General features: G+C 48.3%; 2 protein-coding genes across 2 annotated transcripts in view; both read right to left on the reverse strand.

Annotated features, from left to right (window-relative positions):
• The window catches only part of PDXDC1 (pyridoxal dependent decarboxylase domain containing 1), a 409,736-nt gene that overhangs the window by 271,348 nt on the left and 120,386 nt on the right, over positions 1 to 18,002 (reverse strand). The window lies entirely within an intron of this gene.
• LOC134944162 (uncharacterized) lies at positions 12,447 to 16,142 on the reverse strand. The gene is made up of 5 exons (XM_063932739.1): positions 16,096 to 16,142; positions 15,640 to 15,721; positions 15,309 to 15,330; positions 13,683 to 14,300; positions 12,447 to 12,553 (listed from the first exon to the last, which is right to left on the reverse strand). The coding sequence occupies exons 1-5, from the start codon at positions 16,140 to 16,142 to the stop codon at positions 12,447 to 12,449; spliced, it is 876 nt and encodes a 291-aa protein (XP_063788809.1).

The following is an 18,002-nucleotide window of genomic DNA, read 5'->3' on the forward strand; positions in this document are numbered from 1 at the left end:
CAATGGTTGGCCTGAGTAGTGTTCCATTGGCCACATAAATGTCACAACTGAGGGCTTGTGCTCACTACTGGAAGCCTCAGTTGTAGGGGCTGAGGTATGCTTAAATGTGAGAGTCCAGATAGGACTCCTGGACATGCGTGAACCTGCAGTACCTAAAGCCCGAAGGCGTGACCACGACAACAGAGGATATGTTCAAAGGTTTTATTGAAACTCAGCTCAGTAATGAATATTGGCAGTAGCAGAATGATAACAGATAACAAGTCACAGTTCTTGGAAGTGCATATAGGAAGTCTCTAGGTGTGGTACAATTGGGTACAGTCTTGAAGGACCTGGAGATAGTATGTCCTTACCAACACCAATGCACTAGGGAGCTGATTGGAAGTAGAAGCTGGTGACTGTGAACTGCCGGGTTTTACCAGATGGGACTGGTCCAATGGAAGAGCTGACTAGATAGTGCTGGAGCGCACTAATGTAGTTTGAGAGTGAGGAATGTATAGATGATGCTTAGGAGCATATACTGGAGATGCTTGAGAGCAGATACAGGAGATGCTTGTGAGCGCAGATACAGGAGATGCTTGTGAGCGCAGATACAGGAGATGCTTGAGAGCATATACAGGAGATGCTTGAGAGCGCAGACTACCGGAATACAGGAACAGGTCACCGCTGGAAGCTGGAATGCTGGAAGCCGGTGTCGGGTAACTGCCGGTCACAGGATGCAATGATGAGACACTGCAGAGTCAGGCTGCACGATGGAGAGTGGAACTGGTGTGAGTTTCTAGTGGAGTTTGCAGGCAGGAACAACCACAATAGGAAGAGACTGGTTTCACTAGGATGACAACTGAAGCACTGACAACTTTCCAGCCCAGGAACAGGATATTTATACCAGCTGGCTGATTAAGCATAGTCTAGAGTGCAGCTGCTGGATAATTAGGCAGAAACCAGAGTGCAGCTGATAGGCTGAAAAGTAACATGTGATGAAAACAAAACGTGGCTGCGCCCATGTTTGAACTTGGAGGGAAAGACGGTTTGCATGTGAGTTTTAACCATGAAGCTGCCAGAATCACAGTGAAGAGACTTGAGACAATGAGATGCAGCGTGCTGCATGCAGACAGTGCAGATGGAATCCAGGTTTGGAATGCTGGGACAATCTGAAGAGGCATTTGGAAGGTAAATACTGATAAGGAATTACCTGGATCGTGACAGCACCCCCCCCCCCTTAGGAGTGGCCCCAGGACACTTCTTATAAGTTATTTACCTGAACAAACGGAAGGATCTAGATTGAATCCTGATGAAGTTGAACTGGCTGGAACCAGAGGAGACTGTGCCGGACTTATGGACGAGACCAGATTGAGTCCAGACAAATTTGAACCGGCTGAGACCGGCGGAGGCTTTGGACCGACGGATAGGACCGGATTAGATCCGAAGGTGCTGGAATCGGCTGGAACCGAAGGAGGCTGATCCGAACAGACGGATGAGCCCGGATTGGGTTCAGAAAAGCTTAAAACGGCTGGGACCGGAGGAGTCTTTGGACCTACGGATGGAACTGGATTGGGTCCTGAGATATTTGAATCGGCTGGAACCGAAGGAATCTTCAGACAGACGGATGGAACCGGATTGAGTCTGGAGACAGTTGAATCAGCTGGAACTGAAGGAGTCTGAATCCGGTTAGAACCGGAAAGAGTGGTATCCAAGTGTTCAGTTAGAACATCCTGGACCTAGTCCATGCTGGATGCAAACAGGGTGGTGCTCTCTGAAGACAGGTAACAGAAGTTCATAACTGCATCTGTAGCACAAAAATTTCCATCTGGGAACTTGGCTCTGGATACTTCCCTTGGGGCTGAAACTTTGGTGGCCCCTCCTGGGGTTGACGAATCAGACACCTTTCTCAGGGTTGTTATCTCCAGCACCCCTCCTGGGGTTGACAGATCAGAAACTCCTTTTTGGGAAGACTCATATGCCCCTACTAAAGCTTGAACATTGGATACCCCTCCTGGGGTTGCAGAAACGAACGCCCCTCCTTGGGCTGTAGAAACGAACGCCCCTTCTTGGGCTGCAAAATTTGACTTCCCTTTGGTGAAGAAAGTCTTATTTAATCTCCTTTGTTTCCCAAAATTGGAAATGGGGCTCCTGGTCACAGGACCCCAATTGTAGAATTGGGTTTCTCTTTGATCGACCTTCTTATTGTTCCTGACCGGATCAGAAGGAGCTGAAGATTCCACATAGGAAGGTTTGTAACTATGAATGCTGTGATGTGGAGATCTAACACACTTCCTTGGCTAACGGAGAGTATAGTCTTTAATAAAGTGATCAGAATGCCCACAGTAGAAACAGAGTTGAAACTGCATGCAATGCTTGCGTTCCTTTTCAAAAAGTGTAGACCGTGGCTTAATCCGGAACGTATCTTTAATTGGTGCAAGGGGAAATGACTTGGACATAGAGAGATTGGCAGCTGTCACATCTTTGTTCTCAGCAGACTGTGGGAAGGCTTTCATGGAGATGGGAGCAGAGATATTAGGAGTATCACTGAGACACTTTGAAATAATCGTAACAATGCTAGAGAGAAGGTCTTGTAACTGTTCCAACAATTGATTGAGAATCCTTAAATATTCAAATTTACAAGCGACAAGGAACAGTGAGGACCGGGAATGATGAACAGAGGAGCTCATCCCCTCAACAGGAATGTCTTTCACAAAAATGTCAGAGAGTTTTCTTGAATCAGATACCTGAAGAGGAGTATCAGGTGTCGGTAAATGGAGATGAGGAACAGAAACGGGAATGGTGGGTGGGGACACCACCAACGGTACTGCAGTCAGCACACTGGACGCCCCTGAACCACGAAGGGTAGTTTGGATTCCATCCAGCCGAGAGGAGAGGTCCCCTGGGACAGCGAATCACATGGCCCTGTGCAGCCTCCTGATGTTCAAGGCAGGCTGCAAGCTCTTGCATCGGGCTGGTCGCTTGGACCTGGTCTCCGGCCGGATCCATTAGTGCTTACTGTCACAACTGAGGGCTGGTGCTCACTACTGGAAGCCTCGGTTGTAGGGGCTGAGGTATACTTAAATGTGAGAGTCCAGAGAGGACTCCTGGACATGCGTGAACCTGCAGTACCTAAGGCCCGAAGGCGTGACCACGACAACAGAGGATATGTTCAAAGGTTTTATTGAAACTCAGCTCAGTAATGAATATTGGCAGTTGAATGATAACAAGTCACAGTTCTTGGAAGTGCATATAGGAATTCTCTAGGTGTGGTACAATTGGGTACAGTCTTGAAGGACCTGGAGATAGTATGTCCTTACCAATGCACTAGGGAGCTGATTGGAAGTAGAAGCTGGTGACTGTGAACTGCCAGGTTTTACCAGATGGGACTGGTCCAATGGAAGAGCTGACTAGATAGTGCTGGAGTGCACTAATGTAGCTTGAGAGCGAGGAATGTATAGATGATGCTTAGGAGCATATACAGGAGATGCTTGAGAGCATATACAGGAGATGCTTGAGAGCAGATACAGGAGATGCTTGAGAGCAGATACAGGAGATGCTTGTGAGCATATACAGGAGATGCTTGTGAGCATATACAGGAGATGATTGAGAGCATATACAGGAGATGCTTGAGAGCATATACAGGAGATGCTTGAGAGCGCAGATTACCGGAATACAGGAACAGGGCCCCGCTGGAAGCTGGAATGCTGGAAGCCGGTGTTATAGTAATCTGCTAGACGCAGGGTGCAATGGGAGATCGATGGCGGAACACCGATGTAGCTAGAGATCGATGGCGGAACACCGATGGTGACTGGAGATCGATGGCGGAACACCGATGGTGACTGGAGATCGATGGCGGAACACCAATGGTGACTGGCAGGGCAGAGCACCGCTGGAAGCTGGAAGCCGGAGTTGGGTAACTGCCAGTCACAGGATGCAATGATGAGACACTGCAGAGTCAGGCTGCACCATGGAGAGTGGAACTGGTGTGAGTCTCTAGTGGAGTTTGCAGGCAGGAACAACCACAATAGGAAGAGACTGGTTTCACTAGGATGACAACTGAAGCACTGACAACTTTCCAGCCCAGGAACAGGATATTTATACCAGCTGGGAAACAGGGATTGGCTGGCTGATTAAGCAGAGTCTAGAGTACAGCTGCTGGATAATTATGCAGAAACCAGAGTGCAGCTGATAGGCTGAAAAGTAACATGTGAAACAAACATGGCTGCGCCCATGTTTGAACTTGGAGGGAAAGACTGTTGTGTAACTTGCATGTGAGTTTTAATCATGAAGCTGCCAGAATCACAGTGAACAGACTTGAGACAATGAGATGCAGCGTGCTGCATGCAGACAGTGCAGATGGAATCCAGGTTTGGAACGCTGGGACAGTCTCAAGAGGAATTTGGAAGGTAAATACTGATAATGAATTACCTGGATCGTGACAATTTATAGATTTCAACGTAGTCTCTAACTTGCGGTCTGCCGACTCCTTTAGTGAAGCCGTCCCAGGCGCAGGGAGAATCACTTTTTTTGTTAACCGCAACAGGGCACTGTCTAAAACGGGGGGTGACTCCCACCTTTTCCTGTCCTCTGCAGGGAAAGGGTAAGCTACCTGAATTCTTTTGGGAACCTGAAATTTCTTTTCAGGATTTGTCCAGACTCCCTCAAAGAGACTGTTCAGCTCATGAGATGGAGGAAAAGTTACATTCATTTTCTTTTCTTTACAAAAGTAAGCCTTCTCCTGTGGTAAAGGAGGGGCCTCCGTAACTTCTAACACCTCTTTTATAGCAACAATCATGTACTGAATGTTTTTCGCTAACTTTGGATCTATTCCACTAGTGTCCACTGTCGACACAGGAATCAGAGTCCGTGTCGGTACCAGTTTGTACTGTTTGTGCAAATGACCTTTTATGTGACCCAGAGGGGTCCCCTGTGGATGAAAGGAGAACGAATTGACAGAATAGGAGAGGAGTGGGTTAAACCTCAGCTAGTCTGGGGGCAGGACAGTAAGGCATTATGGGAGTTTTATTGTTAGCCAATAGGAATGAATGTTGGGGGTAGGTGGAATGGGTTCTTAAGCCTGAGAAAGGGGCTGGGTCAGCCTCTTCTGCTTTTGTCGTGGTAGGGGTGAGTGCTCCTGTGTTTTTTGTGCAGCTCGCATTGTTGCTGTGTTAACACACTGCCAGCTTTTATATTGTGCCACATTACATCTGGTGCCCCCACCCCCTCTCTGTGCCCATCACTTTTATCGTTTTGACCGCCATGTCCCGTCCCCGCCGCTCCTCTGGTGCCCCTGTGCGGTATGCTTCTCCTGCCCCCTCTTCATCCCGTGCCCCGGGCCGTGGTGCTGCGCTCACGCCCGAGGCTCCGTCCCTGGACGCTGCCGCGGGTGCCCATCCACGGGCGTGCGCGGCGGCGCAGGCGTCCGCTCCTGTGCTGGCTGTGCCGCAGGTGCCGGGGGATTCCCCCGGCGCAGCGGCAGCTAGGGGGGGCGAGGTGCCGGGCGGCGGAGGATGCGGTCGGGCGGTCGTAAGGGGGAGCCAGCGGGGGTGCCCGCTGGCGGTGATCCCTCTCCGGTTGCGGCGGCTCGGGGACGCGCTCGCGGTCCCCGCGCCCTCCACCGCTGAGAGTCGTGCAGGCAAGAAGGGATGTGGGGGATGGAGGATCCCCACTGTTTCAGGGGGTTGGTTTCAGGGCTGCGGCCCGTGGCTTGTCCACTAGCCGCCCCTGCCAGGCAGCTGCTGATTCGCGGGCGCGCCCGCGTGCATGTTTGGCGCTGGTGCCTCCTGGGGGCTCTCCCCACTCCAATGGGGGGGCTCCCCGGATTCTGCTTCAGTTGCTGTGGGGGACAGGAGTGGAGGAGAGGGGTCTGGGAGCGGTGGCCATCCGGTTCTCACGGTGGGTGGGGGCCGTGGCGGTGTGGGGGTGGCTGGTGCTTCACGCAATAATGCGGGTGCTGCGGACCCGGGGAGCGGGGGGTCCGTAGGGGCTGCAGCTCCGGATCCCTCTGCCGTTACGGCGGCAGTGTCGGCAATGACGGCGGCATTCGCGCCATTTTTGGCGGCGCTGTCCCCGGGTGGCGTGTCCGTGACTCCTGCCGCGGTCGACGTGGCCGTTTCCCCTAGTGTTTCTGGCCCCGCTATGGTGCAGTTCCTACAAGCGTGTCGCGCTATGGGCTCGGCCGCTTCGCTGCTGGGTGGCGCTGCCCCATCGGCCGCGGGGGCGTCTGCTTTCATCCCCGCCGGGTGTCTTCGGCACCCGCGGCAGTTTTCCCTTCTATTGCAGGTTCGGATACGGGGGACGATCGTGAGGAGGAGCCGGTCGTGGCGGACGTGTCACCTCCAGGAAGCGGGCCGACCGGTGAGTGGGACACCGATACAGTTGCTTTATCGCAGGGGTCCTCTTCTTCCTCGTACGGCAGTACGTCGAGTAGATCTTCCTCTTCTTCCTCTTCGTGGCAGTCAGCGATTAGTAGCACCGCGAAGGCTAGGAAGAGGGCTATCAGGTACGCGCGGCGTGAGGCGCGGCACAGGGATAAGCGGTGTCGGAAGAGTAGTGGTAGTTCTCGACGGGAAAGGAGGAGGCGTAATTTGCCGGGCGTGGTTCGCTGCAAGTACACGGCAGTCTTGCGGGGATTGCGGGAGAGCTGCAGGAGGAAGATTAGACGGGGGGAATACGTCGACTTCTTTACGTTGACGGAGGACACCAAGAGGGAAGGTAAGGAAGCGCTCGCGAAGGGTGGTATTGGGACGGAGGCCTTTCGATCGTATGACAACTGGTTGGCGGGTTTCTGTGTTTTCGCGGCGTGCTACTTGGAGGATCGCCCTGATGAACACATGAACATCATCAGGTATATTCACCTCGTGCATGACATGCAGCGTCAGTCTAAGGACGATTCGTGGCTGCAGTATGGCAAACAGTTCCGTCAGAAGCACGATTGCCTACACGTCATTGACTTTGGATGCAAAGACGTGGAGGTATGGCTTCGGGTCACGCGAGCGCAGGATGTGAAGATGGTGGCTAAGGGGGCGTCGGTGGCGCAGGCCGCAACGGCGAGTCAGTTTCGACCAGCGGTTGAGGGTCCACCGCGCCGCCCTTGGTCCTCCGCAGCAGACGCCGGTGAAGGGGAAGTGTTTGCGTTCAACAATGCCACGTGCCCCCTGGGGCAACGGTGTCGTTTTCGACACCTTTGCTTACTATGTAACGGATCCCACCCTGCTTCCAATTGCTTCCACGGGGGGCGACCTGGTGCCAAGGCGGCCGCTGGCCCTGCCGGAAGAGCAACGGGCGGGCTTGCCGCTAGTTAGGGCGCCGACCCCGGTTAGTTTGGGGGCCATGCTAAAATGGTTAGGATGGTACCCAAACACAGATGACGCAAGATTTCTGCGGGATGGTTTTGCGTCGGGTTTTCGTTTGCCTGTGGTGGGGGATGTTTTAGTTTGGGCCGCCAGGAACCTGCAGTTTGCCCGGGATTTCCCTGACGTGCTTCGAGGTAAAGTGGAACAAGAGGTTCGCCTGGGGAGAATGGCGGGCCCCTTTGCGCAGCCACCTATCAAGGATTTGATTATTTCCCCGGTGGGGGTTGTGCCCAAAAAGGCTCCGGGTAAGTTTCGGCTCATTCAGCATTTGTCTTATCCATCGGGGTCCTCGTGAACGATGCGATTTTGCCGGAATATTGTTCGGTGGTGTATCAGTCCTTTGAGGATGCTCTGGGCTTGGTCCGGGAGTGTGGCCCGGGGGCCCTCATGGCTAAGCTGGATGTTGAATCGGCTTTTCGCTTGCTCCCTTTGCACCCGGAGTCGTTTCGATTCATGGGTTTCCGCGTCGGGAAGGAATACTTCATTGACAAGTGTCTGCCTATGGGGTGTTCCGTTTCGTGTGCCTTTTTCGAAAAGTTCAGCACCTTTTTACATTGGTGTGTGGAGTTTTCTTGCAGAGGTAGCGGGATTGCACATTACCTGGATGATTTTTTGTGCATGGGGCCCGCGCATTCTCCTCGCTGTGGTTTCCTGCTGTTCTCGCTGCGTGCATTGCTGGGGCATTTTGGCGTCCCCGTGGCCGAGGATAAGACGGAGGGGCCCCTCCCCTGCTTGTCCTTTTTAGGTATCGAGATCGATACGGTCGCGGGGGCGGGCCGGCTGCCTCAGGACAAGGTCATGCAGCTACGGGAGTCCATTGCGCAGTGCTCGGAACGAAGTAAGGTTACGTTGCGGGAGGGGCAATCCCTCTTAGGTCGGTTGAACTTTGCCTGTCGGGTGATTCCCATGGGCAGGGTTTTTTGCCGGAAGTTGGAGCGGTTCACGGCCGGGGTGTCCAGGCCGCACCATTTTGTCCGTTTCTCGGCAGAGATTAGGCGGGACCTCGCTATGTGGGTTTCGTTCCTGGCGGATTTCAATGGTGTCCGGATCTGGATGGCCCCACTCGTTGACAGTTTCGAATTGCAGTTGTTTACAGATGCGGCGGGCTCCTCTGGGTTCGGTTGTTATCTGGACGGGGCTTGGTGCGCGGCCTCTTGGCCCGAGTCTTGGTCGAGGGAGGGGCTGACCGGCGACCTGTTGTTGCTGGAGCTCTTTCCCATCATGGTGGCCTTGGAGGTTTGGGGGGAGCGACTGCGCGATCGCAATATTCTCTTCTGTTGCGATAACTTGGGGGTCGTGCACGCGGTTAACAACCAAAGGGCTAAGGCCCTGCGGGTCCTCCGAGTGTTGTCACGGCTCGTGCTAACCTGTTTGCGCTGCAATATTCTGTTTCGGGCGCAACACGTCCCCGGGGTAGATAATGGGATCGCCGACGCTTTGTCCAGGGGGCAGTGGGATAGGTTCCGTTTGTTGGCCCCGGAGGCTGATTCGGTAGGTTTGCCCTGCCCTTCTTATATTTGGCAGGTCATCATGGCGGATTGGAAGGGCTAGCAGAGCTGTCTTTGGCTCCGTCCACTCTCGCTGGATACCGTCGGGCCTGGGAGGAGTGGGAAGACTTTTCCCGTGACCAAGGGCCTAGAGGTAAGAGGGGTCAGAGCTTGTTTTGGCTACTTTTCGTAACGGGGAGATCGAGGGCCGTGGTGTCTCGGTACCTCGCCGGCATATCCTTTTATTCTAAATTGAAGGGTATGCCGGATTTTATGAAGGGTTTCCTGCTGGCAAGGGCGCTTAGAGGTTGGGCGCGTTCGGCTCCGGTGCCTCCCGATGGCCAACGCCCTATTGATGCGTCCCTGCTTTCTTCCCTCTTAGGGGCGGTGGCAGGGGTGGCGGACTCCCGTTTTGAAACGCTCCTGTTTCAGCTGGCTTTTTCCATGGCGTTCCATGGTGCATTCAGGGTTTCTGAGCTGGTTGCGGCTTCTAAGAAAACAGAGGCCTTTATGCGGCGCGCGGATGTTATTGTGGGTGGGGGGTTCGTGCTGTGCAGGCTGCGCCGCTCCAAAACTGATCAGATGGGTAGAGGTCATTGGCTCACTTTGACACCATCGGGTGGTGGGGACTGTTGTCCGGTGGCATTGGCTGGTCGGTATGCGGAGGTCAGGCCCTCGTCTGAGGGGTCTTGGCTCCTGCATTACGACGGGTCGCCATTGACGAAGTACCAATTTACATGGATGATGCGGCGCTGCCTGTCCAGTTTGGGCCTCTCGCCTAGGGACTTTGGTTCCCATTCCATTAGAATCGGGGCCGCCACTTCCTCAGCATCTGCAGGGCGCGCTGTGGACGAAATTAAGGCTTTGGGCCGCTGGAAGTCGGCGGCTTATAAGCGTTCCATTCGGCCCGTTGTTGCGTAAGCAAGTTTGTTCTACTAACATGTTGTTTGTGTTACTGCGTTCTGTGTTTCAGTTCAGTGTGTTCGTGCTGTATTGTTTGTCTCCACTGTCCTCCCTACTCGGATGGCTAGCTACTCGCCACTGCTGGCAGTGGGGGTCTGGAGTGCTTCGCGATTTTTTGCCTGAACTGACGAACTGATTTGGTTTAATTTATTCAATTTGGCTAATTGGCATCTAATTACAAGTTCCTCAGCAGGTTTTTCCGTTTCACCTCCAGCCGAGTTATTCTGTGTTCCCCCCAAACCCCCCCCCCCTCCCAGCTCTAACCTCCCCCCCCCTTTTTAGTTATTTTGTTTTTTCCTTTTGTTTCTTTCTGTTGCTTTGATTGGCCTGAAGCTTGTTCAAGAGGAAAGTTATAGTCCTCTATTCAAATTTTTCTTTTTGGCAGATCCTCGTTCTGATAGTTGGTTCCTGTTCTGGGCTGGGTTTGGTTTTATCTCCCATATTCACATTTGTTTATCTCTTTTTTCCCTTTTAGGTTGGCGGGTGGATGTGTGTGATGTGTGGGTGATGTGTGGGTGATTGGCCATTCCTATGTTTATTGGGCAGCCAATTTTTTGGCTACGGAAGGGGCTCCTTGCTTTGTGGGTTCGGATGATGTGCGGTGGATAGGTGTGCGTGGTATGCTTTGGCATGACCTGAAAGCGAAGCTTATGGAGCAGGTTCGGCGGTTTGGCATCCCCAAACTGTTGGTGATTCACTTAGGAGGGAATGACCTAGGTAGGAGGAAGGCAGTGAATCTTCGATTGGCCATTATTCAGGATCTGCAAGTGATTTCGGGCGCTTGGCCAGGCTGTAGGCTTATCTGGTCTTGTATGGTGCCACGGTTGTGTTGGCGTGGAGTGGTGGATTGTCGGGCGATCGATGTGGCTCGCCGGAAGGTGAATGCCACGGTGGCTAAGTTTGTGGTGGCCCATGGCGGTGCCGTGGTTTGGCATCAGCGGATCAAGTTTTGGTACTTCTACTTGTTTAGACCTGATGGTGTGCACTTGACAGGACAGGGACTATCTATGTTTTTGGAGGATCTGTTTTCGGTGGTTGGTTCGGTAGGTTAGGGGTATGGTGGCGGTGCGTAGTTTCTGTGGAACAGAACTTCGCTGTTGGCGGGAAAGAACGGCAAGTTAACATTTGTTGTATTAAAGAGTGGATTGGAGGTTGTTTGGTTGTTGATTTTTAGGTGCGCTCTCCTTCGCTGACTGGTTTTACATCTGCTGGACTGCCTGCACGGGTGGCAGCCTCATCACCTTCATGGGTGGGTAGTCAGGATGGAGGTTGAGCGGATACCTATTTGTTTGTTGGAAGGTTTACGTCAGTTCTTTTTTATAAGATAGTTATCTATGGGATAGGGTTGTTTAGCCGTTCTTTCTGGCCACCATACTTTAGTTTAATTATTCACAGTTAATGGTTCACTTAAATAAATAGCTAACAATTTCTGCCAAATTCAAGTCTCCGTGTCTTTATTTATTATAATTAAGTGTTAAGATGTTATAGCTATGTTACGGACAATCCTCAGACTATATGAGGTTTAAGGCAGAACTATTAAAAATCACATCTTCAACAGATTTTCCCCAGTTTTCTGCATGAGACTCAGACTTATCCAATCTCTTACTGATATGATTCACACTATCACGTAATTCTTTCACCCATTCAGGCTCGTGGTGTGCCGGCAGCGCCACCACATTACAACTCTGTGTCCCTAAAATGGCTCCCTCAGGGGAAGAGCTCCCTGCCTCAAACATGTCACACACGTGCACAATCACACCACAGACACTCCGGGGCTTAATGGGGACAGACCCACAGTAAAGTCTGTCAGAAGGACGCAAGAAATTGCCAGCTCACAACTCCGCGCCAACAGAAAAAATCCCTGTGCAGCGTACTTTGTACACAGAGACAAAAAAAATCCCTGTGTCGCGTACTTTGGCCCTCATTCCGAGTTGATCGCTCAGTTTTTCGGTCGCACAACATATTCGCAAAGTTGCGTTAGTGTAGTAAATTTGCGAACATCCGCCCCCAACGTATTTTTGCACATTCGTACGCAGTATTACACAAAGTGGGCGTACGCCAAATGACATCGCAGTAATGCGAAACCATCGCAGCATTGCGAAGCCTTCGCAAAAACACATATTTCATCGTAAAAATACTAAGTTTTAGTAGATTTACTCATTTTTCCTTAAAATTGCACACTTTTAAGGTAAAACGCAAAATTAAATTTTTTTTTGCGATTAAGTGAAATTACCCCTTTCATTTTAAAGTACACAAGCCCTTGTCAATTACGAATCCAATTAGTGTAATGATTGATAATGTTCCTAAACAATTAAGTCAGGCCAAAAAAACAGATTAACACTTTGTTGCCATAATTGGCCATCAACATGTAAAAGTGTTTTAAAAAAAAACTATTATATTTAAAAAAAATGTTTATCTTTTTTAAAAGATGTTGTTTGTGAATGAAGGTGTTTACATGTTTATTAACACAATAATCTCCTAACTGATTTTTTAATTGTAAACTTACGTTACATGTGAGTAATGTTTAATTTAAACTATTTCTGCCTGCCATTCTGCTGATCCTTTTTTGCATTAATAAGCACAACACCCGGTTAACTTGAATCATAATTTTTTTATTTTTTATATTTTTTAAAACATTAAGATTTTTTGCAAAAAAACAAAATCATGTAAATTTTTCTAAATCATCCAGACAACTTAAAACACCATGCAGGTGTTGTCGCATTCTGGCAATAATGCCTCCAAAACTTGTTTGATCTCCAACTGCAACATCTGAAATTAAGAAGCAACAGAAACATTAATAACTGAATTACATTACTTATTATCCAAGAAAGGCACAAAGCACACTTAAATGCAGGCATGTCAAAACTGCTGGCCTCCAGCTGTTGTGAAACTACATCTACCAGCATGCCTTTTCCCAGTTTTGTGGTCAGAGAATGCAAAATCTGTGTCAGGGCATGCTGGGATGTGTATTTTTTCTCCAGCATGAGGGCCGCAGTTTGGACAGGCCTGCTTTAATGCCTGAGTGACTACATCATGGCTGCTTAAGGCTAAATCAGTAGCATAATACACAATCCTGCTCAGCAATGTTTTTTTTTTAAACTAGAAAGTGAACCACACCATGTTGTCCATTTTCTACTACGGGAGTTCAATTTAAGATGGGAAGTAGACCATAGCAAGCAAACAAATTAAACATGTTATCTTGTAAAAGTGGGCATAACAATTTAATTTCTAATCTTATTGGTTGCTATGGTCAACATCCCATGTTAAAGATAACTACCATCTTAGTAAATGTAACACCATGTTGCCATTCATTCACATCTGGACTGAAGAGAATTAAATTTAAGGAGGTTTGGTCCTGCATGATCACACTGCATATCAACATCTTCAGAAGGACTACATATCCTAGCATGCCCACAATCCATGTAAATCCAGTTTCCGAAATAAGGTAAAACAGGTTTAATTTTTACAAATTAGCATTTTGTGAGTGTAACTTTAACACCACAAATCATTGTGTTGTTCTGCTTGCTAACAAAGTGAAGCATGTGTTTTGAAAGTGCAAACATTATGAATAGAGAGGCACAAGTGTTAAAGACTAACAACATACTAAACTGCACTCAGCTATAAATGTTTTTGTGAAAAATAAACACATATTAAACTATGTAGTCCTGGCAACCCTGTCAAACTAATTAGTGTCGACCTAGAGTGGACACACAACACATTGCACACATAAACACTACATATAATGATACTCTAAAAAATATCAATGCAACATGAACACCATCAATAATTAATGAAAATGTGTACCTTGCTAGCTGATTTAAAACAGTACAACAGTGCATGTTTGTACATTGTAAGTGTAAGTAGGTCATATTTTGAACTGAAATGTAAAAACACTTACTTTCCTCAGCAACATTAGGGTCACCACTGACCCCATCAGGGGCTTCTTCTGCCCATTCTGTGGGTGGTGAAGGCAGCTGGATGGGGGAAGGAGGAGGGATTGGTGAAGGAGGAGGGATGGGGGAAGGAGGCTGGATGGGTGAAGGAGGAGGGTTTGGGGAAGGAGGAGAGATGGGGTAAGGAGGAGGGTTTGGGAATCTAATTTCTGAGGGTGGGTCTGATTGAGAGGGCGAGGGGGGCGGAGAGAATGTTAGGCCAATAGAGGGTGAGGGGGGCTGAGAAGGGGAGTTGGAAGTAGAAGGAGAAGGGGACTGGGAAGGAGGAGAAGGGGTCACAGAAAGAGAAGGAGAGGTGGGCTGAGAAGGGGAGTGGAAAGGGGAGTGGGCCTGGGAAGCTGAGGGGGCCTGGGAAGCTGAGGGGGACTGGGAAGCTGAGGGGGCCTGGGAAGCTGAGGGGGACTGGGAAGCTGAGGGGGACTGGGAAGCTGAGGGGGATTGGGAAGTGGAGGGGGAGTGAGAATGGGAGGGGGACTGGGAAGTGGAGGGGGAGTGAGAAGGGGAAGGGGGCTGAGAAGCTGCCTGATGTGGGCTCACTGGATGTCTTTGCCGTTGTGGTCGTCCTATAATGATATTTGTTGGTAAATTTTTTTGGCATGTTAAATTACATACTAAACATTTGTAAATTACACTGTTCTGTTCCATGTAAAAAACACATTTTTTTTTTTTTTTTTATAACACATTTTAAAATCCTCTTCATGTTGGCCCCAGCAACCAAAATGTTTCAAATAAATTATTTGGACGCTCATTCCTTAATCTATTCCATTGAGTCATATTGATTGGTCTAGGCAACATCACCAGATCACTATTCAAGCCACCTTATTATATAGACACCACTGATCAAGTTTTTGGGTACAGTTTCCTGCCTGGGTATTAATTCTGTACAACATGCACTTGTTTGGTAACACTTTGACACAGTCAGTACTGTTTGCCCTAACCACACACACTGTCCTATTTTTTTAAATTGTTCACGCAGTGTTGCTAGTAGCCTACCACTTAGTGTAAATTTGCAAATTTTATGCTAATAATCTTATGTAATGTAACTTACTGCGTGCATGCATTTCCCTGATTTGCTGTCGGATCTCCGCCAACAGTTCTGGAGTCCTCCTGCGGAGATCACTCCATCTCCTCTCCAGCTGGATGATTGTCCGCCTGCTGCGGACGCGAGACCGCAGTAGGTGGCGGACCTCCGCGTAGGCCTCGCGCTTAACCCGATTTGGGATGAAGCGCCCAACGCGGCCTACGCGCCGGTCCATCACCGCAACCAGGACGCGGAGCTCCCGCCTGGTGAAAGGTGCCGCACGCATCATGGCAATGGCGTTTTCCTTATTTGGGCATATATTTATAGTGTCTGTTAGCATGTGATTGGTCCAAAATCTATGCTGTCATTTCTAATAACTTTATTGATCTTTGCAATGCTGGGAAGAGCAGAGTGTTAAATCGCACGAGCGGAAATACGCAGTCGCAGAAGGAATAAAAAAAAAATAAAAAAAAATAAAACCCCAACATAAACACAGACACAGACACACACACAGTTTTGTTTAAATTTCGAAACATATCTGTGTACTCACCACAGTTTGTGTGATCATTCAGCTGGACAGTCACAAAGTGGTCAACATTCATTTTCATTTGTTTGTGTGTTTGTTTAAAAAAACATGTTTTTAGGAAAGAAAACAAATAAGGACACTATTTAGCAACATAACATTATTATATTTGCAAATAACACATTGTAAGCTTAACCTGTTTACGGATATTTTTGAACAAAAATATTACAGATTCCCACACACCAAAATAATTACACAATGACCTTACAATAGCTTTAAAAAATACAACATTACAAAATGAACATAAGCATACTGTGTTTTTTTTGTTAGAATAAATTTTTTTTTTTTAAAACTATACCTGAAATATTCTGCAACAATGCTTGCCCTGACTTGGCTCCCCCTCCGTGTAACACTCCCCCCACCGAAGTGTCGGACAACCCCTGGCTCCTCATCAGGCAATTCCTCTGTCTGAGGAAGCTCTACGCTACTCCTTACCGCGATGTTGTGTAGTATAGCGCACAGGACCACTAGTTTACTTGCCATCTCCGGCGAATACATGATGTCGCCACCAGTGCGGTGGAGCACACGAAACCGGCCTTTAAGGACCCCAATTGTGCGCTCCACCAGCTGCCTAGTGGCAGTAAGCGCGGAGTTAAATGCCGTCTGTGGTCCTGGCCTGGGATTACGGTAAGGAGTCATGAGCCAGGGGGTGCAAGGATATCCACGGTCTCCTGTTTGATGAGAATAAAAAATTAGAAAGAGTATATTTTGTAAAAATTAGTAATTTTAGGCAAAAAATAGTGGGCCAACTCACCCAATAACCACATGTCTGCTCGTTGACTTGATCTTAATCTGTGCCATATCCCTGATTGTCTAATGACATACGCATCATGGGAGTTTCCGGGAAACTTTGCATTCAGGGAAAGGATCTGGAGGGATGGCACACAAACAACCATTACATTCAGAGAATGAAACAGTTTCCTGTTTCTAAAAATTTCTTCATTATGTCTTGGTGGCTGAATAGCTACATGTGTGCCATCCACAACCCCAATAACATGTGGGAAGCGACTACCACCTTCCTCAAATTGCCGCTTCACCACATCTAGGGCACCAACACCCAAAGGCATAGCAATAAATTGCTTCACACGCTTTAGGAAAGCCTGGCAGACACGCCGCAGGACCTTACTGAACTGGCCCTGCGACATGCCAGCCAGGTCTCCAACCACATGCTGATAAGAGCCTGTAGCCAAAAAATGTAACACAGCAAGGAATTGTGTCAATGGTGGTATTGCTGTAGGATACCGAATTGAAGACTCCAGATCACTCTCTATTATGGAGAGAGTGTCTAGGATTAGATGTGGTGGCAGCCTGTATCTACGCACAACAACATCATCTGGCATCCCAAAAGGTAGGACACGGGTTTGGAAAATTGGTGGCCTAGCACGCCTCCGTTGCCTTGGTTGATGAGGAGCCGGTTGTGGTTGTGGGGCTGGCGGTTGGGGTGGGAGTGCTGCCGTGGGTTGGGGAGGTAGGGCTTCTGCTGCGATAAACACTGACATCACACACTTTAAAAAAATATAACAGATATGTTGAATAAGACAAAAGCAAACCTCAAAAAATATGCAACAAAACATTTTTAAAAAAAGGGGGTGTCAACTTACTGCAGGAGCATAAGACATATTTTCTGTGTTCAATTCAGGATCAAAATGAAAATGATACCAAAAAGGAAAAAAACAAATTAAAAGTTTGAAACCTACATATTTTAAAATCATTTTAATATATAAAAAAAAAAAACAATACTCAGAGCATCAAACACATCACAAACACCTACGAAAAATTTTCGCAAAATAGGCTAAAAATAAATTACAAAACAACAACCAAAGTTATCCCTTTAGTAGCTAGTACAGGCAAGAACAGCACTACTTTGCACAACAATCCTTGAAATAAATTTAACATTTATTATCAAGATGGCAGACAAACATAAGCAAAACACTTTGAACAAACACAAACAGGCACCAACACAGGCCAAGGGCACTTACCTGCTCCAAAGAAAACAACAGGCAAATTCGAGTTATAGATCACACTCCTTGAAATCAACAAAAAGGGGTTACTTCACCCAAAAAAAAACACCTACAAAAGACCAAAAATTACATTAAAAACAACATAGAGACCAGTAACACAAACAGGCACCAACACAGGCCAAGGGCACTTACCTGCTCCAAAGAAAACAACAGGCAAATTCGAGTTATAGATCACACTCCTTGAAATCAACAAAAAGGGGTTACTTCACCCAAAAAAAAACACCTACAAAAGACCAAAAATTACATTAAAAACAACATAGAGACCAGTAACACAAACAGGCACCAACACAGGCCAAGGGCACTTACCTGCTCCAAAGAAAACAACAGGCAAATTCGAGTTATAGATCACACTCCTTGAAATCAACAAAAAGGGGTTACTTCACCCAAAAAAATACACCTACAAAAGACCAAAAATTACATTAAAAACAACATAGAGACCAGTAACACAAACAGGCACCAACACAGGCCAAGGGCACTTACCTGCTCCAAAGAAAACAACAGGCAAATTCGAGTTATAGATCACACTCCTTGAAATCAACAAAAAGGGGTTACTTCACCCAAAAAAAAAACACCTACAAAAGACCAAAAATTACATTAAAAACAACATAGAGACCATTAACCCAAACAGGCACCAACACAG

Source organism: Pseudophryne corroboree, chromosome 7 (genome assembly GCF_028390025.1).
Source record: "Pseudophryne corroboree isolate aPseCor3 chromosome 7, aPseCor3.hap2, whole genome shotgun sequence".
NCBI classification, from domain to species: Eukaryota; Metazoa; Chordata; class Amphibia; order Anura; family Myobatrachidae; genus Pseudophryne; species Pseudophryne corroboree.